The sequence below is a fragment of the Tachysurus vachellii genome, chromosome 23 (assembly GCF_030014155.1).
Source record: "Tachysurus vachellii isolate PV-2020 chromosome 23, HZAU_Pvac_v1, whole genome shotgun sequence".
NCBI lineage: Eukaryota > Metazoa > Chordata > Actinopteri > Siluriformes > Bagridae > Tachysurus > Tachysurus vachellii.
In genome coordinates, this window is record NC_083482.1 from 8747879 (window position 1) to 8774912 (window position 27034).

At 39.2% G+C, this 27034-nt stretch overlaps 2 protein-coding genes across 2 annotated transcripts in view; both read right to left on the reverse strand.

Annotated features, from left to right (window-relative positions):
- Window positions 1-12: 12 nt before the first annotated feature.
- abtb2a (ankyrin repeat and BTB (POZ) domain containing 2a) lies at window positions 13-23566 on the reverse strand. The gene is made up of 17 exons (XM_060859296.1): window positions 22598-23566; window positions 12426-12575; window positions 8820-9027; window positions 8073-8225; window positions 7820-7985; window positions 7293-7382; window positions 7075-7176; window positions 6883-6979; window positions 6662-6794; window positions 6302-6543; window positions 5276-5454; window positions 4963-5068; window positions 3131-3233; window positions 2947-3031; window positions 2783-2851; window positions 1409-1522; window positions 13-1310 (listed from the first exon to the last, which is right to left on the reverse strand). The coding sequence occupies exons 1-17, from the start codon at window positions 23448-23450 to the stop codon at window positions 1131-1133; spliced, it is 3030 nt and encodes a 1009-aa protein (XP_060715279.1). The 5' UTR covers window positions 23451-23566; the 3' UTR covers window positions 13-1130.
- Window positions 23567-24607: 1041 nt separating this feature from the next.
- Window positions 24608-27034, reverse strand: part of b4galnt4b (beta-1,4-N-acetyl-galactosaminyl transferase 4b) — a 96786-nt gene continuing 94359 nt past the window's right edge. The window contains exons 21-22 of the mRNA XM_060859294.1: window positions 26465-26591; window positions 24608-25346 (exon numbers count right to left, since the gene is read on the reverse strand). Of these exons, the coding sequence (XP_060715277.1) occupies window positions 25232-25346; window positions 26465-26591 (242 nt within the window). The 3' untranslated portion in view covers window positions 24608-25231. The remainder of the gene's footprint in view (window positions 25347-26464; window positions 26592-27034) is intronic.

A 27034-nucleotide genomic window follows, 5' to 3' on the forward strand; every position in this document is an offset into this window, starting at 1 on the left:
GCTTGGATATTAAATTTTGTTTATTGCTTGAAGCTTTTAAATGATATTCAGCAGATGCTTTTATTCGGTCAACGTGATTAAGGTGAGGCAGGATAGTGTCCAAACATGGAGCTGAGCTAAACAATGGCAGTCCTGGGACAGAGATCAAACTCTACCCACACTAAACACACTAAACTTCTTGTTCGGTCCAGATTTACATTCTCTACTGCTGCAATACTGTAGTTCCTAAAAGTGTCACTGGCATTACAGCTTAATACGATTCAAGAAGAAGAATATATGAATAACAAAGTGAAACAAAGAGTTTCAATTCTGGACTAAACCCAAAAAAAAAAAAAAAATTCTCAAGAGTTTATAGGATGCTGAACATTTCTAGCTTCTGAAAGACATAGCCTCTGGTGCATTTCTCATTCTACATAAAACTCCCACAGAGAAGATGCTAGAACTTTTGTCAGTTCCCATGCCTTCCACTGCCTATGTATAACATTGTATAACATGTTAATAACTAAAGAAAGAAAGAAAAAAAAGCATGAAAAAAATGAAAATACATAATAATAATAATAATAATATAGCCAATAAATTAGTCTTTACAAATGGTTGAAAAGTACCAGCGTAACACTTGTGTAATAAAAAACCCAAGATATTTACAGTATAAAATGCTACAAAAATGTACATGTTATAATACAACTGAAAGTCAGGACCCAATGGGAAATATTGAGAATATATGTTGTTAATAATAAATACAAAATTAAATATATGTCATTTTACTCTCACTGGTTTCTGACTATTCAGACATCCTGTATTTTAATCACAAAGTATTTGATTCACATTCTGTCCACTAGACGGCGCTGTTGTATGGGAAATCTGTTTTCTTGTTTGTGTTCAATCGCATACGTTAACACTTACTTCTGTAGTAATTTACTATAATGACTTTTAGTACTCTGTCCTGCAGTGCTTCAACATCATAGCTAAATGTTAAACGTCCAAAAACCATCGTATATTTGAGCTCTAATGCCCAAAATGCAATTCTAGTAAGTTGATCGATTCAGCTCTATTATGTAATGTTAGGTGAGAGAGGTGAGCTAAAAGAAGGCACAGCCTGACTGTCCATGTGTCAGATTATCCCATTCCTTTCACCCTGAGCTACAGAGGCAGCGAAGCCTGGAGATAAGCACATCTTGCAGGTCCATCAGAACATTGCTGTACTTGGGGCCCAGCAGCAGCTCTTCAAAATCTTGTCTCTGCAGCATGAAGAACATGTTCTGCAGGAAGAAGCTTTGGCAGAAGGCAGCCAGCTCCACCGCATCACTCGCCTGGTACAGAGAAACAATAAATGCCAAGCAAAAATGTCATTAATGTTGAGTCAGTGAGGTTTAACTGGCAGGTCGTGGTTTGAGGTAAGTTTTCTCACCACAGCTGCATGGTAGATGGAAACAGCATTTTGGATGGTCATGTGATCAGCACAGTGGATCTCACACACCCTTTTCAGAGCACCGAGCTGGAAGGAGTCAGCCACTGGCAGGAGCTGGGAATGAAACACATGCAATCACTACTTCATCTTTATGTGTCTTTATGAGTAGTAATAAAGCTGAGTAATGCAAATTAAATGAGATGTAGTTGTAACACAAGCTTTAATTGAATCTTTCTGCTAATCAGAAGTAATAAAATTTGGCAGCTACTTATGGAAGTGCTACATTATATGCTGTACATTAATTTTGGTTTATTCTGCAATGTTATTAACAATAACCGCTTTAGATGTATGAGATCGAATGTTTAACTTTTCTAACTTCAGATCAAAGGAGCTGCCTGTGCATTCAGTATGATCTAATTATGATTGAGGTTTTTCACTCACTCACTCACTCATTTTCTACCGCTTATCCGAACTATAAGGATGGAGTGCCAACCCATCGCAGGGCACACACACACACACACACACTCATTCACTCACGCAATCACACTACGGACAATTTTCCAGAGATGCCAATCAACCTACGATGCATGACTTTGGACCAGAGGAAGAAACCTGAGTACCCAGAGGAAACCCCCGAGGCACGGGGAGAACATGCAAACTCCACACACACAAGGTGGAGGCGGGAATCGAACCCCCAACCCTGGAGGTGTGAGGCGACCGTGCTAACCACTAAGCCACCGTGCCCCCTTAGGTTATTCAGTTTACTAAAAAGTTTACTTCTTAGAATGAAGAACAGAAACAGTCTTAATATTGTGGAACCTGATTGATGACCTTTTTATACGTTCCCCAGTTTAATGTTGAGGAACATCCACAAAACAAGGTCCTGATATCACTTGCATTGATAAACACTTGTTCCCTCTTCAGCTTCATCAGCTGAGAAATAGCAACGTTTGAAGCCATCCATCCTGAAAACCTCCCTGTCTCAGACATCACAGCTTTAACTTTAACTTTGACTGTTCTTCCAAAAAATGTGTTTGCACCATCAACAATTATGTTTTTAAGACTGTTCATGTAGAGTATCTGCCATACAGTTCCTTGTGAATGAGCTGTTACTATAGAAACAATTGCATACAAGAATGAATGCTTTAATATAAACCTTGCATCTGCCCAATCAGAATCAAGAATACAGCGCTGAGGTATATAAATATTTTCATACATATTCCATTATATACCATTAAGAAAAATGATCAGCACCATCTGCCCAATTTAACAACATTGTGGTATACAATAATTTTACACTTTCAGTGATTTATGTGAATCTCCAGTTCTCCACATGTAGCTTTGATCGATTTTGTTTGCCGAACGTTCTCTCACCTCTAACATATCAGAGATGGCTGCATCTGAGTTCTCTGCTCCTCCACCATACAGATGAGACATCAGCATCTGAAATACCAAATTCCAGCCTTTAGCAAACACAGAATTCTGTATTTAACACTGTTTTGTTCATTGTCAGGGCTGCATTTTGCTTGTTGTGTCACCTGAAAAGTGCTGTGCTTGATGTCTGTGATCTCGATGATATGATCTGTGCCATTTGATTCGTTAATGCTGAGCAAATCTTTGAACCTTAGTTGGGAAATGAGCAGATTTTGAGTAAATAATATCATTATTGCTATTGGTATTGGTGTAAAGCTGAGATTGTTTTCGTCTGTGTTTTAGTCCCACCTCTGTGATGCAGACATGAGGAGCACTCGGTGCGCATAGAACGGCCTGCCTTCCACCAGGAACGTCACGTCTGACATCTCCGAGTTATTCAGGAAATGGATGTCTGTTAGACAGGGAAACATGTAGCATGACATTTGTGATATTTACAAACTTCAGTGGAGAATAATCTAAATGATTCAAATCAAAACTCAATTATATTTATGTAGCACATTTGAAAACAAAGTGATCCATAAAACCCTGAAAAATCAGAACAAATGCAATCATTAGCAGAACAAATATCTTCCGTACTCAATGTTCCCTTTAATTCAGTTACCAAAGTATACCACAATTTAAGAGCAGATGCAGAGAATGCCAGAGCACCGTTTGACTTTCGCACAGACAGAAAGGTCAGCCAACAACATTTGATTTTTTTAGACCTCAGAGGCCTAAACGAAGTATAAATGTTTAAGACATGTAGAATACTGTATAATGTGTCTGGTTATATAGCGCCTTCAAAACTAATAATAAGATCTTAAAGTCAGTCCTGAACTGAAGGGACATAAAAGCGATGATAACAAAGATATTTATATTTATAGTAATTTATATTACTAAATAAATAATAACAATTTCAAACTTTAAACTTTACATTTTTATGATGTTTCAATACATAAGTAAAGATATTTGAGACATTTTTTTATCCTAAATTGCATTCCCTTTTTTAATGCTTACATGTATATACCGAACAGTTGCAAAAAGCATTTCACTGCATGTCATACCCTGTATGTATGTGACAAATAAAATTTGATTTGATTTGATTTGATGTGAATTGTTAAACGCGCTATACAAATAAACTGGAATCGAAATTAATTTGCTCCTAATTCTTTTCTCTCAGAAGCCTTGATGCAGCATTCCTCAGGAGCTATAAGCTACCCTAATGCTTCATATTTTGTACTTCTGCGGAGGACAAAAAATATGAGTTAACATATAACAGGCTTTTATGAGTTAAAAACCTATGATCAGAAAGTGCTGACTAATGTTCTATAACAGCAGCTGTAACTATTAAGTGGTAGCTCAGTGGTTAAGGTGGTGGACTACTGCTTGGAAGGTTGTTAGTTCAAATCCCAGGCCACCAAGCTGCCACTCCTGGAACACTGAACAAGGCCCTTAACCTTCAGTTGCTCAACTGTGTAAATGAGATAAATGTAAGTAGCTTTGGGCATCTAAGGGCATTTGCCATAAATATGCATATTATTGTGCTCGTTCTACTATGCTATTATTTATATAGTCGGCTGACACAGGGACTTGTATGCCAGATGCTCCAACATAAATTGATTAAAAAAAAAGAATGTGTGTAATTGATTCTTTCTTGAGGTTTCCTGAGGTTTCTACGAGGAGAGATTTATTTATCATTTTTGAAAGTCTTCAATGTCAGAACTTTGTAACAGTCAGAGGATTTCAACATATAGGATTTGTGTTTTCTTGGTCTAAGTAACTTGAGAGAGAAAAAATAAGGCAGTTGAGAGAAAAATTGTTTATAGCTGCTATAAGACAAGTGATAACAGGAACTACTATGTTTCATGGAAGTTACACATCAAAAACCATAACTAGAAACTGATAAAATGTTTAACGATGCATTTCTTACTTACTATAAAAATGTATTCACTGGAAAATTGAGAAATAAAATGGGGCGCATCATATCACCCAATCGTTGACTGTTTTTCTGTAACAGCTCTTTTGCGTGTCATGTTGTTTACAGTTGTTTTATCCTCTATGTAATATTTTAAAGGCAACTGTCATTGAATGGTGTTGGATCACATGCAGGAAGACTGTGAGGGTGAGGTGTAGTGTCTTACCTAGCTGAGCTGCTGATGTATTCCTCAGTTCAGGAATAGGAGGCAGAGGAGCAGAACCGAAGCAGTGGCTGAACACACAACCCAGCTTCTCACGGATCTCTTTATTCTGGTGGGAAAACAGATATTTGGAAGCTTACGGCTGGCAAAGTTCATTATTCTAAACAGTGTTTGAATGAAAAGGAAAAAAAGAGCTATTGTTCCTGTGAAGCCTAGGATTGTTTACCAGATTATCTATAAACCCTTTCTACCAGAAGTGTGATTTAGGTCATAAACAGACTTAGGGAAGGGTTGATTGTTTGTTGGATTTGTATACCTTGGTGGTTGTGATGATGGAGAAGAGCAGTGGAAGGCCATCAGAGATCAGCTCCTCACAGTGTTTCTCCTCCCACAGAGAGCTGAAGTCGTTCACGAGGGAGAGAGTGAGCTCCGTTCTGGACTGAATCTGTGCAGTGTGCAGAGACACCAGCCACATGTGTAGCCTCCATGGCACACCTGCAACACACACACAGGCACACACACAGGCACACACACAGGCACACACACAGGCACACACACAGGCACACACACAGGCACACACACAGGCACACACACAGACACACACACAGACACACACACAGACACACACACACAGACACACACACACACAGACACACACACACAGACACACACACACAGACACACACACAGACACACACACAGACACACACACAGACACACACACAGACACACACACACACAGACACACACACACACAGACACACACACACACACAGACACACCTCAAAACTACAGAATAAAAAAGTCTAAAAGCAGATAAAAATAATTTGAAATACCATGCATGTGTTATGTATGAAGGAGTCTGGTATAGTTAACCTCTTTACTCTGACACTGTCTGTTTGTATTTCTGTTTATCTTTATGTCCATCTGTGTGTGTTTTTGTCTGTCTAACTGATTATCATATTGGGCTATCCTTTTTCCTGTCTAATCTATCCATTTATCACTTGTCTGTTTGTTTACATTTATGTATGTTTGTCTCTATCTATATTTATTCCCTGCATGCCTAATTACTGTCTGTCTGCATGTTCACCTGTCTGTCGGCCTGACTAAAAATCAGTCTGTCTTGTAGACATGTCTACCCATCTGTCTATACATCTACTAGTCTGACTACCAGTCTGTCTACCTTTCTACCCATTTGTCTACATTTCTACCTACTGTATTTGCCTTTATGTCCACTAGTCTCACTACCAGTCTTCCTTCTCTACTTCTCTATCCAACATTCTTCATGCCTGTCCACCCATCTGCCTGTCTGTACAGTATGTAGACAGTTTCCTCCCCATACCGAGTGCTCTGAGCTCCATGGTGACATCCAGGTAGCCGTGCTCTGTGCTGTGAAGGCTGGCCTCCTGCAGAGCTCGGATTCGAGCCTTGGTGAGGGGCAGGACTACCCCTGCACCAGGAGTGGATACAGAGTGATGCTCTGGCCTCTGGACCTCTTCCACACCTTCAGCCAGGATCTCCTCCAGAGAAAGCACATCCTCCTGCAACCTCTGGGGCTGGCTCAGTAACTTCCTCAGCACGTTCCTATAGCAGAGAATAGCATGAGAAACAGCAGACCTTTATATGCCATGCCTGTTGCTAGTGTGTATGGGTGAATGCAGGGTCAGCTTAGACTCCAAATACTATGAATTCCAAATACTACCTGTGGCCATGTGCTGCAGCTTGACTGAAGCAGTTCATATCCTCATACAGTGATGTGAGCGAACTCCCGCTGTGCACTCGGAACATGGGGTCAGCACCACGGGACAAGAGCAGGCTGACCATCTCATAGTTCCCTAAACATATCCAGAGAAAAAAATTGCACTGAAAAGCAATGACACATTTTTAACCGAATATGAGTGCTCTAAGTGAGGCGATTCACACCTGCAGCTGATGCCAGTTGGAGGGGTGTCTCTGCTGAGCCCTGGTGCCCGCTCTTGTGAGCATGGCCCTCCACGTCTGCCCCCATATCCAACAGGAGCTGAAATTCATAATAATAAACATGATAAACTTATCTTTCACTAAAAATGAACATATAAAGAGTATATTTTGAACACATGAGGAACTACAGCTCACCTGTACCACTGATAAATGTCCGTACAGCACGGCAAAGGTAAGTGCCACCCAGTGGCGACTGTCAGGATGAACAGATGGGTGTTTAGGCGAGCAGCTAGGAACCTGCAGTGAAGGGCAAGAAGAAAGACTTTTTAAATAAAGCAATGTATAGTGTTCTGTTCTTATGATTAACCATGTGGTGTTAATAAGTACTCTCTAAAGTAAGCATCATTCTTTACCCCTATATCCAGATTAGCACCAGCGTGAATGAGCATGTGGACCAGAGCTTCATCTCCCACTGAGCAGGCATACATCAGAGGAGTCATGCCCTACACACACACACACACACACACACACACACACACACACACACAGTTAGTCAAATGTATTCCTGTATCCTAAAATCAATAGCCTTTATTTTTAAATCCCAATCAATATAGAGTTCATTAATAGTTCAGAATTTCTAGCTTTCTAAAAAAGGCTTTACTTACAATCATCTCTGAAAGGTAAACGTTGCTGGATTGTAGTTGTTTTTTTTTTTTACTTTTTGATATTGTTGAGTTTCTTTTAATACAATAGACCAGTTGAAATATTATATAATAATTAATATAAGTTTTGTTTTTGTTATTAAACTTTAAATTATTTTACTTTCCCTATATTTTAGGAAACTAACCCTAATAGTTTCATTAAGGCTGCAGATTAGGAAGTAAAAAAAGCTGTTTGTGAGAGGATTGTAAAGTTTGTTATTTATATAGTTAGTTCCAACCTGATCATCCATGGTATCTACTCCATCAGGACCAAGCAGCTGGATGGCCTGACCAATCAGATCTGTGCGTCCGCAGTTGAGCATGCGGAAACCCAGGTCCAGGTTAAACTTGTCTAATGCAGACTTTGAGTCCAAACGCTTAAAGGAGCTGAAACAGCACTCTGGCCTAAGAAAGTAAAACAAATCAAATGACGTGTGAATATTTAAATATTGTGGGGAAAACAAACATTTACAGGTGAAGAATTTTTCATACTTAAGCTGTCTGGGTTCACAGTCCAGTCCGGGCAGGAGCAGCCTGGCTGTCTGTCTCACATCATCGCTGTCCACTAATAGACTCCGCCGATGCTCTGCGTGAACCATCGCAACACGCATCCACTCCATCAGAGGGGGCAGTAAAGGGAACGGCCTATATGAAGAACACATTCTTCTATTAATTTAGCGCTCCGTATTTCTTTTAGAGTAACCTTGGTCTGCTCATTCAACCATAGATAAATTACAGTGCTCTTCTTATTTTGGTGCTCACCAAGTAACTGCTGCTAAGTAACTAAGCCAAAATGACATGATTGTCAGAAAAATGTGAATCGCTGTGTTGATTTTGCATTTCATCAAAGATCTATGGGTTTCTTTTTTTCCTAAAGCCAGCCAGCAAAGCAGCTACCATGGTGTACTGAAATTCAGTCTGATAGATTGCACCTGCTAAAGTCGTTGGCTTTCACCAGCGAGAATAAACACAGACGTTTCCACATGCTTATTCTTTGACACAAAAAGATGCCATTTCAATATTCTCACAGGAATGGAATTTCTATAAAAACAGAAAAGAGTACACTTAAAAAAAAGTGATCGGAAAAGCTTAAAAACAGAAATGTTTCAGAAACGCAGATCTAATTCCATAAAGAAATCAACTTGAAAAAATTTACAAGTAGCTCATTCTTTCACTCATTCATTCATAAGCGGAAGTGTATTTTCTGCTCTTCATGTTACTTGCTGTACTGTAACACACCTCTCTTTGCTCAGGGCCATCCTGGGTGGCTCCAAGTTTGGGTTCTCCATTGACTCCATCTGTGGACTGCGCAGGAAATAGTAAAGTGTGTGCAGGGCATCAGGAGACCAGGAGAGTTGCTGCTTGTGGCTGGGACGCCCAGGACTGAGGACACATCCCCCTGAGAGCAGACGCTGCATGTGCCGCATGGCACGGGATACCAGGTCACCTAAGAACATCAAAACAGAAGGTCGGTTAACAAATGTGTGCTGACCCTAAAATAAAAGTCCCTTCTTGTGGGTGAAAAAAGAACCCTAAATGTTAGCATGGCTATGTACTAAATGTTCCCACAAATGATTTGGAAAACAGGCATTTAAAAGGCTCTATAATCTTTCAGAGACGGATAAAAAAATGTTCTTCTGAATGAGTCCATTTTCTCCACCTACACACCTTTTTGGCTTGTCTCTCAAGGATGAGCTCCAGGAGTTTCCATTTAAAAAAAAAAATAAAAAGGTCCTTTTAGGAATCTAGAAGCACTAAGCAAGAATATTTGTGAAACATTTATCTCAGAGTTAAAAGAAAGACCTAAAATGTGATAGAACAAGCAAATAGACATTGGGTGTATTTTTTAATTGTTGGTTAAATCTGAAATCTTGCCAATACTGACTCAGAAGTTAGTCCTCACTCTTATCCTCAAACACAAATTTCAATCCATGGATCAAATCTCAGAGAAACAAAGCTCTCTACACAGAATCTATCTACCCTGTTATTTTCTAATCTATCTACTCTGTGCATATACTGTAAGTGTAAGCATTCTGTAAATATACTGTAAGTGTAACATGTTGTTAAAGATGTTCTTCTAATATAATGCCAAAGCAGCTGATTTATTTCATCAGGTAACATCAGCAAACCTTCGCAATCTAAAAGCATTACAAATGCATATCCACTACAGTGGTTCTCATTGACTCATGGTAGAGGTGGAAATGTGACCAAATATATAACGCTACGGAATCCTAAATCAATACTGCCAGCTTTGTTTGTGTAGAAATCCAGGCTTGTTTTATTCCCATAAAAAGGATGAGCAGAAGATAAACAGAGGAAGCCAGATATCCTCTCCTTATCATCTGGGTTCAGCATTAAAAAATCAGAAGCCAGAAGAACAAGCAGTTACCACATGGAGAAAACATCACACCGAACAGAGGAAGCAAGCCACAGTAGCATGACACTGATCTAATAAACAGGGACTGATATTGTCTTTATAGAGATTGAGTTCCAGGATTTCGCGGTGTTTTAGAGAGGCCAAACTTTGGCCAGGCTACAAATAAAGTGGTGCTCTATAACTGGAAACCCATCTGCCTTGAGGTTGTGCCTCTCTGCATTTACTCCTTAATTACCATATCAAAACGAACACGGATGAATGATCTCTGATAGATCTACCACAAAGACCTGCTTTTCAGCCCTCATGGGCATTGGGTGTGGTGTTAATTTTGTCACAAACACAAGGCACAAAGGAGGCACTTTTCCCTCCTCGGGACCAAACAGAAGATGCTCTTTTAGCAGGAGCACAACTGATGGAGTGTTTCAGATCGCCTGAGGGCTGGACCGAGCAGCAGCCAGGAGCACACGCTGCCCTGACCCTGAGCGGTGGGCTGGAAAATAAACACACAGCCAACATCAGCTCAGCCACATGTTTTAGAGTAGAACAAGTCAAGCATGAGAAACAATACTAATGACACAAAGAAGCTTTTTAAAAAGACCATTCGGATAAAAAAAATAGCAGTTAACGTGCTAATAAACAGCACATGATGACTGTAAATAAAACAAGACTAAAAATATTTCTTTATTCTTCGTTGCTTGATGCTCTCCTTTCAGAAATGATCAGAAAAGGGAAAAACTGATTATTTAATTTAGTCAACTCATATTTCTCCTTTAAAACTGCATCATTCTTCACTAAATGCTGCAATTTACTGATAATACAACACTGTGCTAAGTGCATGGTGTTAAAGGATAATGCTTTCAGAAAATGATGTGTGAACTGCATATTTGTGTTTTTTCATTTGATAAGAAAATCTCTCAGTTAGCTCCAAATCTTGAAATTTGTTTCACTTAAAAAAACATTCCCGAATTAGAAATGTGCACTGATCAGAGTATTATAGCAGATATTTGATAGTTGACTTTATGCCTTATTTTAGAGATTAGTTCATCTAAAATGCATTTAATTGCAGAATTGTCGGCTCCTTGAACATTTTAATGCATAAAATAAACGTTAAACATATCTTTATACACTGTATGACCAAAAAAATGTGGACTCAAAATTATTACACCCATATGTGGGTCTTGTTTGTAGCACACAACTGTCTACAGTATATAGCATTGAGTTTTTCTTTGTTCTGGAATTAAAAAGTCCAAACCAGTTCCAGCGTGACAAAGGCCCTGTGCACAAAGCACAGAGCCCTGACATGAACTTCACTGAACATCTTTGAGATGAACTGAAATGAAAGCTGTACACCATGACTTCTCTTCTCACATCAGTGCCCTACCTCTTACACTCTCAAATCATCTCAGCCATGATCCAAAATCTAGTGGAAAACCTTCCTAGATGAGTAGAGACTGTTATAGCAGCAAAGTGGGAAATACTCAATAATCAGGTGTCCATACACAGTAATTCTGTCCATACCGTGTATCTTTCCTCTGCCAAACATTGTTCTGAAAAACTTCTTTATTAAATAATAATGTTATCTCAAACATCATGGTGGCTTAGTGGTTAGCACGTTCGCCTCACACCTCCAGGGTTGGGGGTTCGATTCCCGCCTCCACCTTGTGTGTGTGGAGTTTGCATGTTCTCGGTCTAAAGACATGCATGGTAGGTTGATTGGCATCTCTGGAAAATTGTCCGTAGTGTGTGAGTGCATGAGTGAATGAGAGTGTGTGTGTGTGCCCTGTGATGGGTTGGCACTCCGTCCAGGGTGTATCCTGCCTTGATGCCTGATGACGCCTGAGATAGGCACAGGCTCCCCGTGACCCGAGGTAGTTCGGATAAGCGGTAGAAGATGAATGAGAATGAATGAGTTATCTCAAACATATGAGGGAATAAATAGACATTACATTATACAACAATTAAAAACTGAATAAAAATACCTAGGACTTATAATAAAGAGGTTTTGAAAGTCTGGGTTGGCTTAAAATGGACCTTATACACAACAAACACTCGCAGTTGAACTTGCAGTTGATTCTAAAATTGCTTGTATATTATTTTTATGTCTCAAGAGCAGGTTATTTGTTGAAAGACATCTTGAGGATCAGTGAACTAGAGCAATGTTCTGTTTCCTGATGAAAGTTCCAGCTGTGCTGTAGCAATCAATTTTAAACATTTTGGAAAGTTTTTTTATAAGATCAATTATAACAGTTTACCTTGTTAAAGAATCTAAAAAGAAACATGGATGGATCTCTACATGTCATGCTTGGGTAGGATTTCCTCTGAAATACCTTTAACATAACTACCGATAAACAAAATATGAATCCACAATAACACCATAAGTTCATATGTGGATTTTGCGTAGGATTTTTTTTGAGGATTTATGTTTTGTTACTTCTTGTTTTCTTGTAGGTTAAGGAAGTCGTACTCACTGAGCTCTGAGATGCTTCCCACACATGTGGCCAGCAAAGCCTGCTCCAGCGTCCGCACCTCCATCTGAACACACGTTCCCTGTCTGCCATCCGAGCCTGGAGCGTGACCCTCTGCATATGGGCTGAAGTGGGCTGGCAAGGAGAGTTCACCTACACATAGAAACCACAATCAGATATGAGAAAAACACCATGGAAAAAAACTACTAGTGAAGAGGAACACCCGTACTTAAGGTCAAATGATTCTAATTATTTCTCATTCAAGCAAGCAAGATAGGAATGGCATAAAAGGCACAGCCCACGATGGCGCTGTATCAGATACCATGCATTTATACTTTAAATACAATGCCCTATAACCTTATCATCGTTTCCATGACGGTGCAAAGCCGATAGCGCTAGTTTTCTAGGTATGAAGTTATTACCGGTTAGCGAAGCGAGCCAGTGTGCCATTATTGTAAGAAGTCACAACATCATGTTGACTTACACTCTATTAGAGATAAGAAGAGGAAGAACTTTGAATTCTAGCTACAATTTTCTTTACAATATTCCCTCAGGGATTGTGAACACAGTGCACAGTCTACTCCCACATCATCCCTTCTTCTTTTCATTAAAGTGATTAGTTATACAGGCAGTTGAATCTCATTCAATAGATTAAGGCTGTAAGATAATCATTTAAATTGCTGCTAGAGTTCTTCAAACTGTAACCTTTTGAATAGAATCATCAGAAAAATGAATGTGTTTAATAAATATGATGTGTCATCTGTTTGTTATGTTCATTGGTTGTCTCAGCTTTCTGTGCAAATGGCTTAAATGAAGGCTCCAGCTACATTTACAAAAAAATTAATAATTGATGAACAGTAATTAATCTAATTGATCAATTAAAGAGCTGTAAAAATTCAGTTATTATGGCTTTTGTGCAGATGATTATAGACTAAACCGCTGAATAAACCGCACGCAACTGGTTTAGCTGGAACGGTTTGACTTTAATGAAACCTGCTTAAAGCTTTAGTAAAATTGATCCCAACAAGTCGCTGACTACAGAAAAGTTTTAAAACTTCCATGGTGGAAACCAGCTACTCCTCTTAGGAACTCTGCAGTTCTCCTGATTCTCATTCGAGCGCTAATAAAGTCATGAATGCGAGGCTGAACTGAATGGCAGATGATTGCCTCTGGAATAACGTCCATGTCTACCTCTACTTTCTTACAAGCTGCAGGGGATATAAAGCATAGTTTGAACAAAACAATAAGAAGAGCTCAAGCTTGTCTCCGATTTATAAATGATGTTTAGCTCTAAGTAAGGCTTTGGGGATTCTTCTTTTCCACATGATTCAAAATCCATCCCTTTTTCCTGGGAACTCTTGTTCAGTAGGTATTTAAAAAGGATCAAACCGGGATAAAGGAATGGATTTATTTTCAAATTAAAGTAAACGATTGACCATCCTTCCAAGCATGTGCACTCATACGTTCAAGTATTCATTCACATGCTAGGTATGGTGAGAACAATTTTATCCAGACGCTGGGCATTTGATATACAGTATTTTGGTCACTATTATGAATGCAGTCCAGATGAAAATATTTCCTTAGGAGGAAGTGAGTCAAATCAGTAAACACAAAATAAACCGTGTGGAAAATCTATGCAGGACTGTGTAGTGTGAGCAGAAAATGCTTATTTCAGCATGTGGTGACTGGCGAATCAGTACGATAATGCAGACTCAGATGCTAAAAATATGACCTGTATTAAACTCAGTAAGAGGAATGGCAATATTTTTCAGTCTGATGATAAATGTACAGTCAGAAATACAGGAAGAGCAGAAGAACAAAAACAGGGGGGAAAAGTCTTTTTTTTTCCCCCTGAAATATAATACAATCTATAAAATCTGCCTGGCTCGCTTTAAACATTAGGATACATTTAAGAATGAAAGCCAAAGCTGACTTTAATTCTGAGACCGCAACGTGCTTCAGACTGCCTTCATTTCACATGTGCTTCATATCATGACCATTAGCTCACAGCCCAACTTTTAAATATATAGTACTGTATAAATGCATCATATAGCCTAGTCTATACACATGCAAAGGTCAGATGGGTTTTTGTGAGCCACAGGGTGTGTTGTACAGCTGGGCACGTGGTAAACCCGCGACTCGAACCCCTCAATCCACACCCATCCTTCACTAGCACAACCAACCAAGTGGCTTTCCCATGACCAGCCATTCCTGCACTGGCAGCCCTGAGGCTAACATGTGCGTCATAAACAGCCACACACACACCCAAACGCACACAGAGACACATGCACACACGTCTGGTTTCGTCATAGTGGATTGAGGGACCGGGAAATGCATGTGCTCTGCCACTGTGAGAAGGGATAAGGAGGACTGAGGTTGAACTTGGCAAGCTGTTACACTTAGAACTACAAATCACACAGAGCGCTTATGGGAGGCTGGGGAATCTGTATTAGTGCAGTGGGTCAAATCAGGGCTAGTGCTACTAAGCCTAGCCAAGGACAGGTATTAAAACCCTAGTACCGCAAAACCGTAAAACCGTGTAATACAGTACATATTCAATTATGGAAGCAAGGATTAGAAAGTTGCTTTGGCTAAATAATTCAGCTAGCTTCTGTTCTCTTCTATATGAGAAAAAGTCTTTCAAATCACTGTACTCTGATCTCTTAGATTGATTCATTCTTTTCACTGGTGGTACATTAGAATACAAAACCACCCTGATACGTCATACTGTCTATTAGTTTGCATACTGTTATTTTATTATTGAAAGTCTAGCTGGGTTTCCGACCACAGAAAGGACAGAAAAGAAGAGAAAATGAGGCTTTTTATAGCGGTTATAACTTACATGATAACAGGAAATTACTCATCTCATGTACAAACCACAACTCGAAAGGGTTAAAAACCTTTGGCAATGTCACATCGGGCCTGATCACACCACCCTGTAATGGATTATTTTCCTATAACGACATGCCCCATCATGTTTTAGTCCTTATTTAAGTTCTCAAACCATGATGTGCAAACTAGCCAGAGCCATTATTGTGATAAACTGTTGATTAATGTCAAGCAGACATGAAAATCAGAGCACACATATCCCCTTTACTGCACATATCTTCTCCAGCTCCAGCAAAAGACAAAAAGCAGCTTGGCCAAAATCACAGCCTGCCAGTTGCATATCATTATTTAATTATTAATGTCATACCGTGTTTCTAATATTGTCAGGTCTACTGAGACTTTAGAATCAATTGCCAACATGCATTGCAGTCTACAAACAAGGCCACACAGCAGGCCACACAGAGAAACACACTCACACAGAGACACACACACAGACACATACACAGACACACACTGCTCACCGAGCCTTTTGTTTAGGTGTTGCTCAACTAAGATTTCCCTGTTGTTTAAAGTAGGTGAGGCAGTAATACAGTTCTTGTGTTACTGCCTCACCGAGTTCATCATGTTTACTGAATGCCTGACCTAATCCTGTCTCGAAGATTCTGAGTTTAACCAAACATTTCAGATTGTTTGCTTACCGTTTTTTATGAAACATCTCTACCTTCATCTGCGTCTTGGTCTCCATCTTGTGACAGTTAACCACCAGATAGACTCGAAGGAAAATTGAGCTGTAATTTACAGTATCACCTAAATGTGACATTACTCTTATTTCATTAGAGATTTAAGCACTTATGTACGTCGCTCTGGATAAGGGCGTCTGCCAATTGCTGTAAATGTAAATTTCATAAATAACCTTTACCATGCATTCCTACTTAAATACGCAAAACAATCAAGTTCTTTCAAAACTACTGTTAAGGGGAAATTAAACTCTTTTTACATTTTCCAAGACATATCCATTAAACCTTGGGATAAAACCTAGTTTAAATGCTTATGCTTTCTTACATTACTGGTTGACACACTGGCTTTAGTTCCCAACATGTCCCATAATAATTTAAAGAGAATTTGTTTTTCTCAATGTACAAAAATCACTGTAATCCAAATTTATTTTTATAATTACAACCCATGAACATTTTAGCATCGTTAAGCCACTTCAGGCTGGAGCTCTACACACGGTTCTAACTCAGTGCACTTACGCTGCTATAATAAGATTCAAAGAATCATTTTGACCCATTTTCAATGAGAGCGTATGCCTGAGCGCAGGGTTTAATTTGAATTTCAGGTCCTGTAAAAGAGCTTACTATTTACTGACCAATGTCTGAAAGAAACTTCAGTCAAAGCCCAAAATGCAGCCACCCTCATTTGCCTAAATTTGAGTGATTAACCTATTTCCCTCTCTTAAGCAGCATGGTGTGAAAACAGTAAACCAGTCAGAGACTAGCACCGTGGTACAACTGTGCCATTCTGAGCAAGGCACAATGGTGCGAGTGTGCTGCACAGGTAGGCTCAATCAGCCCTTGTGTTGCATACTGATGTTTTTAGACCGTTCTGGGAATATGTACATGTAGGCTGTCTTGCTTACTCTGAATCACCAAGGAGAAAGCAATGAAGCCTGGATGGGTTTGTATGACTATGTACTCACGCAAGCTTGCACCACTCTTAAGAATCAACCAAATGACTGAGTTTAATGGATTTTCTTAAACAGTGGAAAAGCTTTACAAATTCAACCAAAATGTATAAAGACTCCAGTCTTTTTTTGCATTGAGATTTGTTTGCTGTCTTCTTTAGACTACATACACACCAAAACATGGAATAAAAGCTTGCATTTCAACTGCTGGAACACTGTCGCTACAACATAAGGGGAATTATTTATTGTTGTAAATTGATAGAATTCGTTCAAATTCCTCTTCTAGTTTAAACATGAAAGAATCAGTTGCTTTATCATATCTGCATAAACCATGTATATTCACCTCTGAAATATATTCATTATGAACTTTAGCTGATTTTTTTTCTTTTTTTAATGCTGCTCTAATTTACTTTACCACAATGCTGTCAATTCTTAAACCTGGTTGGTTAAAGGTTTTGATTTCTTTTAAAAATAAACAGCAGCTCTGACAACGGTGTAATACAAACAATACCTTTACTGTACATAAATGTGCTTTATCTAAAAACTGAATGAACTAATTCATAGGGACTTGTATGGCAGACACGCCACATAATGACAGGTAGGTAGTTTAATATCTGAGCTATCTGAAAATTGGATTTCCTGGATAAGCAGAAAGCAGACACTTTCCCTAAAGATAATATAATTTCTCAAACACCATCCATTATACTTTCACCAGCTAACAGTGCAGTCACTGAGAGATGGTTAAACTTAATTAAGTGTGTCAGTTTGAAATATTAATCAAAGCTTGGCCACTTGCTAAGCACAGTGTTAAGGAGAGATGACATCTGGCCATTAGTTCACCAGAGGAACCTCAGAGGCAGCGTAAATGAATATTACAAAATAAATAATATGACAAGTATTGATTATGATACGTATGTCCAAATTTTGTCAATTTCATATTTTTTCACATATCGATGCTATTGGTCAGTCCCCACGTGGGTCTGTTATTTTTACAAGTTATTAACCAATCTAAAGTCTTGAAAATAGCTTGAGCGCAAATCTCATAACTCCATTGGACACTTCAACTGTCCACCTCTTCCTCACTCTGCAGGAGAGTTTCGCGGCATATTTCTCCTTAATAAGAGTCGCAACGAATCAACACGTCTTCTGAGGTAAATGTGTTCAAAACACTGGGCTCAAAGAAAAAAAAATCTTGACCCCGCTAGTTCTGGTGCTCGTCTGAGGACAGGAATTTAGCGCAAGACAATCCACTGCAACACGGACTAAACCCTGTGCACTGCAGATAAGATACGGGGTTTTTTTAATTTCCTGAAAAATAACGGTTTTGGAGATACGAGGATTCCGCCCGACAGCGACGAAATATATTATATTATTATATATAAAGGGACGATTATTATATAAAATCTTATGTTCAGTTTATGAGGAGGAAAAAACAGAGTATTTTATTTTCAGGAACCAGACCTGCTGACACACCTGTTGTTACTCACACCGTTTGAGGCAAAGTTCTAACCTGAACACTGTTCACAAGGCAGCGACTAATCATAGGTCTTTGATCACCCGCTGTCATCTAACTGATTTCATTTGCTATATGATTAATTGTCAAGTGTGGGGCAGAGATTTAACAAAAAAAAAAAAGTCTGGCTACATTTCAGCAAACATCTGGGTGGTACTGTTTCCCCATCAATGGCTGATTAACACCACGTTTAACTTTTATTAGTTGTTTATTAGGCCTGGAGGAAGTCACTTAAGTGTTATTCCCACATGAGTGCTCAGAGAGAGTGTTGTGTGTGTGACTCACTGCTTGTATAAAATGTTTAAAGGTGTTGGTGGCTTTCAGTGTTTATGACGTACCTGTGGTTTGGTCTTAGCACTCATGAGTAATGAGGTATAAAATCCAAAGGCCACAAAGTATGGTATTATTTTTGGGAGATCAGGAATGGAATTAATGAGCTGTTAATATACTGTTTCATTATTAATGAGCTGTTTGTAGAACCTTGAATCTGAGTCTTTTGACACAAAGTTAGTTACACTAAGGGGAAGGCTTTTTTGCTGTTCCAATAGACACTACAACTCATCATGATGAATAATGTGGCTCAAGCTGTCCAGAGTAGAGAAAAACTAAAGTTGTGCAAAGCAGTACATCTCAAGCCTACAGTCTATCACCCGTGCACTAGAGCCATGTAATAAAAGTGTCATCTGTGATTTAATTACATTTTTTGGTGTACTTATGTTACACTGTTGGAACTTTTAACTATTATTAAAAGATGCTATAATGCAATAACAATACTTAATCTTAGTTATAATGGCCATACGTATAAATGGCTGGCCAAGTGACTTAAACCACAACTTTTTAATAAAGCTAGAAACTATGGTGAAAAGATTTAGTTTTTATGTACATTTCTGACACAGTTTGGTGTTCTTTAGAAGGAAATAACACTCCAAAGAAATAACTACATGGTACAGTATATTTGCTGTATGTGTTTGATAGTTCAATAATTACATTTTTTAAAGAAATAAATCTGTGCTCTCTACATAATTTATACACTTTTGACAAGGATCCAAGGCTGCAAAAACTTTGAGAACCCGTGAAAGCTAGAAAGCTCCTTGGGACAAGTGTCACTAAGGACAAATGCCAGACGTGACACTTCAAAATATCCATCCAACAGCTGAGTTAGCATATAAATGTGTAGATGTACACCTTAGAATAAAAGTGTGACAGATTCCTGGTTAGTGGATACATAAACATAAAAATGTGCCACATCTATAAACTCGAAGCCTATATTTAGGCTTTATCACACCTCTCTGGGCCAGGTGGCGTTTGTTTCCAGGCCTGTATGTAGAAAGGTGAGGAAGGTCAGTGGCAGGAAGACCAGCTGTCACTGCAAACTGCCTCTTCCTCACCCTGCTCAGTCTGCAACATTTGCCTGGGTCAGCTGGTACAGGGTACAAACAAAGCCCTGTATAAAGCCATGCACAGTGGCTTTAGAAAACATTCTGAGCACAATGATACCAGTAATAGCTTATTTCAGCAAAACAATGTTCAAAAATCTGTAGCTGCTAATACTCACGAATTCAAGTTACTTCCAAGTAACTGCACCTTACAGTACATATTAAAATGGTCTTCAAAAAAATATATATTAAATGCATAGATTTAGGCATCTAAACTGCCCAGGCTTTGGAAATGCTACAAATTCAAATAAACTGGGCTGTCTTTATGAGGGTAATTAAACAGGGATGACTGGAAGGATAAACACTCGGACAAATCTCTGTTTCATACAATATTACTCTGGTTCCCACCATTGAGCCAGTTAGACCAACAAGCCCACCTAACCTGCAACCAAATTTTCCCTACTCTATTGCAAATATCCGGTCACCCATTACTGTCAAGCTCACAGAGCCTCACTGTTTACTTACGAGGATCACAACTTCCCTTAGTCCAGACAAAAACAGCTAGATATCAGCCGCAGGGCATGCTTATTCACTCTGGGGTTTCCACTCGACATTGCTGATATCATCTGCACTTTTGAGGTTCTGGTGTGGTCTTGTCACGGTTATGATTGTTAATGAACTTTTCCGACAATTAGACATGGAGACGCTGGTTTTGTCCATTTTACGCTGCAATTACTTTCCAGTCATCACTTTGTAGCAAACAGAAGCAACTGATTTACATCTAGAATGTTATGCAGTTGAAAAGAAATTAAACTTGACTAATGAGATAAACAGAAGGCTCCAGCCTTCCAGTGGTTTTATGAAATATCTTTATAAAGCCTCACCCATAGTGGATCCTTCGATTTTGAGGGAAATCCTTGTTTTTATATTCATATTTGACATGCTTCCAGTTTTTGGTGGGTTTAATATAGTTTCAGCTGAGACCTATCAGAATTTCAAAGACTTACCCAATATACCATATACCATACATCTATGCTGTTGCAATGAAAAGATCTAAGAACTTCTAGTTTTAAAACTCAAAGCACAAAGCCACCAATCTAGAACTGCTGAAAAAGCACAAAGACTGGCCAGGATTAGCTAGCTCTAGGTTTACTGATCAAGTTTTAGTAATGGTGGAAGTCAGTAATGGAAGGACGCTGAATGGAAATAGAAGTCTATAACAAACCTATGCAGACAATCTTTCTGACCTTCCTTCTGTTAATGTGGATATTATTGCTCGAATAATAGAATTAACGAGTTGCTAAAAAATCCAAATGGATATCGACTGCTGAAAATAAATGAATGAACAAGACTGTAGAATATCTCACACACTAGAAAATGGGGCCATTCTGTTACAGGAGTCGAGGAGGTCACTTACGTCTTAAAGACTTCCAGATGTGGGTCTGTTCAGTGTATGAGAGATCTGCTTGTGTATGGAAGTGGGTGTGCCAATCGTGAGCATGCATGTCTCAATCTGTTCTCCATAAGCAGTGGTAGCTCCAGTCCCCTAGCCACTAATCACCCACAAACAGATGCCAGGAATTGATAGGTTTGTCCATATGCACAGCAAAAATATGCAATGTGTGAAAGACAAACACATCTGAGGTGTGAAGATTCAGGTGTGAAGTGCATCATAATCTACAGATTTATTGTTTTTTTTTTTTAAATGGATTCTAAACCAATCAAAATATCAAGTGCCCACATGATTTTTTGCTTTTGAACAGATACAGTATGATATTTAGCTTTACCTCTGGAATAAATGAATGAGGAAGTAAACGTCAGGAAAATCTTTTACCCAACCGACCTGTCATATTCAATCACACTGAGAGCAAGTGTAAGTAATTTGATTAGGCAAAAACTTCTCCTTGGAGGGTCATCGAAACTACATTCAATTCCCCCAGACCTGGAGAGCGCTCATTAATATTTCTCAGTTTCACTGCAATAACTTGGAGACGGAAGCAATATTCTCTGTTACAGGTGCAATGTTTAACAGCAACAACACCTCCACATGCATATCTTCCCAAATCCCCTCATCTGAGATGCATAGCAATTAACCCAGTTCAAATGCTGATTCAACCCAGAGTAGAGAGAGAAAATTGTGATGGCTTTTCATTCCCTTGTACTCTGGCCTCTTTCACTCACTGCTTACTTTGCCATCCATGCACAGCTTGGCACAGAAATCACAGGACTGAACAATGGGCTTTTGTTTCCTCGTGCCCAGTTCAGTGAATGTATAAATGTAAGATATAACATGACTGAGTGAAGCTCATCTGTTACTAAACTCAGCATTTCAGTCGTCTCTACAACATCCGTCAGGGGCATCATGGGCTGCCAATTATAGGATATTGTTTATGCTCAGAACATCACTGACATTGATGACAGTGGCTACTGCTCATGGTATTGTGTGTTAAGTTTATCAAACTGTCCATCAACTAAGTATATTTACAGTCAACAGTCAATGGTTAGAAACTCATCATACACTCCTAATAACATGGATTAACTGATGAAATATCTACAAACTGCTCCGTGCATAAAGAATATAATGTCATTTAATCTTCATCTGTTTAATACGAAGAACTTTAACATTAAACTTGAACGTTCTTGATAAAAAAAAACTCCAATGAATATCATTTATAAAGTAACAATGACTTTATGACTTTTACATTCAATGCAAATAAGCCACGATAGGTGAAACGTTGCAATGCGCTATTTATTGCGCTATTTTTCGCCTCACCGTTGGCGTTTTTCCCGCAGATCAGATGTTCATAGCTCTGCAAGAGCCCGTAGAGCTCAGGGTCGCCGTTCACTGCTGCTTCCAGAGCGTCTGCAGGCACTGGACACCCGAAACAACCCGCGTCACACAATGTCAGCACCCTGGCACCGATCTCCTCCGTGAGAGTCTCCATGCACGAGGCCAGGCAAATGGCTGCGTGCTCGTGGACGCGCACCGACACCCGAGTGTCCACCATCCAGCGAAAGAAGCGACCCACGGACAGGATGAGACCGCAGCGCGATGACTTACTCCTGCGCAGCAATTCTCCTGTGTTCATGCTGTATAAGGACATGGCGCGCGCTGCAGATGAGATGCACGCGTCGGCGAGCGGCCAGCTGAGCACGATCCGTGCGGCGCTCTGCACCTCGTAGCGCGTACACCTGCAGCGCAGAACACTCAGCCTCTGCGCCTCGCGCGCCACACGCAACAAGGCACGGCGTAGCAGCTTGGACACAGCGCGCACGATGTCGAGCGTAAAAGGCGAGGGCTTGCGCTCTCCGGAAACTTTACGCAGCACGAAATCCACCTCGTCGTCTGTCCAGGGAAATTCTTCAAGGTCTGTCAAACGCGGGCATCTGGAGAAGATGTCCTCCGGATCTTCCGGTACTGTGTTCACGGAGTCCCAGCTGTCGTTACGGCTGTTAGTGGAGGCTGAGCGGCGGCACCGGTTTGCCCGGTAAACCGCGGAGGTAAGCTGAGAGTTGGACTTGCAGGATGAGAGGCTGAGGGAGTGATATGAGTCTCCCGCACCGTATCCAGAATCCAACGTCAAATCCTCCAAAGTCTTCAGATTCATACTGCTTAAGGCGGCCATTCCGGTTCAGCTGATCGATAGGTGTTCCTATTTAACGTGAATCCATGTGCTTTCCGTGATACAGCTGTGTGCACGCGCTGGAGAACTTTTGGGGAAAGTCACAGTGAAGCAACAGCTGAAAGTTTGTTGCCTAGAAGTCAGCTGAGAGCTCTCTTTCAGCCAATCAAACGTTTCCTTTCTCTCAGCCAATCAGACACAAACAAGCGAGGCGATTAACCAATCGTTACGTCAGAAAAATAATATAATTTACATAAATCTACATTTTAATTCTTATAGCCTTATAGTCTTGTACACAATTCTTCTCTAGACTCATAAGGTGTAGAAAAAACACAGGAAAGTATGTATTAAAAGGTTTTACAGTCTGAAACTGCTGTTCCTGTAATGTCTGTGCTTAATAACGTCCAGTAAATATACATTTTCATCATAAGTAATTTAAGGGCAGGCTAGACAAACAAGTTTTATTTTCCACCTGAACACTGCTGATCATAATAAATGTACATTTTAATATGTTCTGTCCTGTAGGTTTGCATTACACATTATGGAGCACTTTGTTTTGCAAGCTAGCTAGAGGAGGAATTATATTTTCTGAAAATTAATTGACAAAGACAACTGCAGTTTAATGCATGCAGAAGAATGAAAGACTTCAAAGTTCTCATTAAACTGCAGATAATATGATGGAATATGAGCTGTAAGATTCCACTGTGGATCATAATGTTTGTGCACATGTGGCCGAAAAATACAGGAGTACGATACCATGGATTAAAATGATTTATTTTCCATTTCATTTTCCGTTTATTGTAATTATTCTGCTTTGACTTATTAATAGTTGTTTTTTTAATAAATAATTAAACAAAATAAAAATATAAAAGAGATTAATAAAAGAATAAGGTTTAGCAATGCTGGAGATGCTTTCTTGTGGAGAGATGCTGCATCACTACAAACAAAATCGAGTTACTCCTCCATTTATTCTTGAAAACAAGAAAATAAAAGAATAGGAAATAAATTGACATCCTTTACATACTCTACATACAATTTCACAGAAATTATCCTTTAAACATGGCATCAGTGACCATTATGTTGTTACTGTTTGCCTTTTTATACATCCTCCATAAGTTGAAATGGAAAGTAATTATACAATTTGAACTAATTCAGGGCAGCAGCGCAGCATTTTGGCACCTCTACATAACAAACATTATCTGTGTGCTATGGAAAACCAGTTACTCATTCTGAGGGGTGACAGATAAAGAAATACAGAGAGAGAGAGAGAGAGAGAGAGAGAGAGAGAGAGAGAGAGAGAGAGAGAGAGAGAGAGAGAGATCCAGTATGATAGGCTGGACACCATTTTAGTTGACACCATTTCTGAAGATAAAATACAGTCTCTGTTAGTAAGCACCATTTCTTTTAAATAATTTAAATACATTAACTTATTAATGAAAACATCATACTAACATCATATTACCTGAGCACTCTCACTCCTCCAAATTACATATAATGTTCATAATGTCCAGACCGTCAGTAAGTTCTTCTGTGTGCTTCTACTGTATGGTTGGCACTTTTTATAGTTATTCTCAGAAACTACAAAAGTGCATGCTATTTAACCTTTTCATCCAAATTCTTCTATGCCACGACTCTCAATTCCACCATATGACATCTGTGTTAACTGACTGCATTTAAGGCTGACAGGCTGTGCTTTGGAACTCTTCAGGCAGCTTCTGGAAAGCTCGAAGGGCTCAAACCTGCTCCATCTGATTAACCTCAGGTGACCACAGTGTCCCAGCTGGCTAGCCTTGACTCGGTTTCTTTATAGGAGTGTTCCACATGCCACGCTTGGAGTGGTAGTAGTGGTAAAAGTTCCGAAGTCTGAGTCTCTCAACCTCTAAGCCATTCTGCAGAACCCTAAGAGCAGACACAGAAAGGAGAAAACACTATAGATCTTTTATAGTAGATTACAAACATTTAAAAGTCAGACAATTCAAGATGTTCCTTATTGTGGACATTTTATTATTTACAAATGGAATAAAAAAAGAATTTCTAAATACAGGGAAAATGTGAGTGGAGCAGTTCTAACCAGCTCCCCCTTGTGGAGAATCTTTAGGTTGCTAAAAGCAAGAGTTAGGGAAGCAGGAAACTACAGGCACAAGGCGATGGACATGTTGGACGGGGTACCGACTCATCACAGGCCACAATCTCTCTCTCTCCCTCTCTATATCTCTCTCTCTCTCTCTCTCTCTCACACACACGCACACACACACACACACTCACACACACACACACACACACACTTCTTACAGATAATTTAGTGATACACAATTTAGCCGGATAGGAAAGAGAAGTACTACGAGAAACCCTCCAAAACACAGGAAGACCATACAAACTTTGCACACACTGGAAATCAAACCCCCAATCCTGGCGAATGTACTATCCACTGAGCCACAACACCCCCTTTATAAAATTACATAAATCTATTTACGGTACACAATAAGAGAGAATTACATTTCTAAACAGCAATTTTTAATGTAGCTTTAAAGATGCATACATAATTCTGGACTCTTTCTAATGTTTTATTCAACAATTTTTATGTTGGTAAAAAAACAAACAAACAAAACAAAACAAAAAACAGAGCTCTGAGTGATCCTTAGGATTAACAAGCAGACCAGGGAAATACATCAGAGCTAAACCACACAGCGCTTTAAATGTCAGGCACTTAAGCATTTTAGACTCTCATGATATTTTCTATAACCGGTGAGTAGTTGTGTAAGACCTCATGTGAATGTATTTGATTGCTATATGATATTCACATTCACATGTTGTTCTGTCTCTGTAAAGATTCACTGTGTAGTTTTGTTCTTTGCTGGAGTCTAATGTTAAGGTCAGATCAGCTGATGAGTGCTGAGTTAAAAGCCAAGCATAAAGACATTCAGGTTACATATTCAAAACATTTAACATGTAGAACTCCTGTACAGGGTTGAGTTTGATCATGTAAAGGAATAAAACATTGTTCAAATATTTCTCACCTGTCCAAGAACTCCCAGTCCTCTCCTCCCCAACGGTCCTTAAATTCTTCAGTGTTCATGCCTCCAATCTTATCAAAATCTGATTTATAAATCCCAAACAGGCCAAAGCCATTGACCTCCCAGTAACCTGCAAATGAAGGGAAGAAGAACAAGCATCAAGCATGCTGAAGAATCTCTCACCTAACAACACATTGATGTTATTTTAGGTTCAAGGATGTTTAACTGTCACATATACAGTATAATATATTATATACATGTGATGCAATGCAGTGAAATAGTTTTCCCCATCCTTCTTCGCAACAACGAACAGAACCAACAACAAATTAACTATGGACACACTCACATAATAAAAAATAGAATCTAATGCAATTTAATAGACATTTTGTAAAATATAGTGGAGTAAAGAGAATCATCATCATCATTATCATCATCATTATCATCCTCATTATTATTATATATGCTTTACTTAAAATACGATTAGATTCTTGTCTAATCGGATTGTAATGGAAACTGTTTTCTTAGCTAAAAGTAAGAAAGATGATGATTATGGTCTAGGCTACTTATTCAGCC

Excerpts from the sequence above, each read along its gene's own strand:
- abtb2a (XM_060859296.1), bottom strand. The coding sequence starts at position 23,450 with ATGGCCGCCTTAAGCAGTATGAATCTGAAGACTTTGGAGGATTTGACG. Across the intron at positions 6,980-7,074 it reads GACATTTATCAGTGGTACAG|CTCCTGTTGGATATGGGGGC; the intron begins GTGAGCTGTAGT and ends TATGAATTTCAG. Across the intron at positions 3,234-4,962 it reads TACATCAGCAGCTCAGCTAG|ACATCCATTTCCTGAATAAC; the intron begins GTAAGACACTAC and ends CCTGTCTAACAG.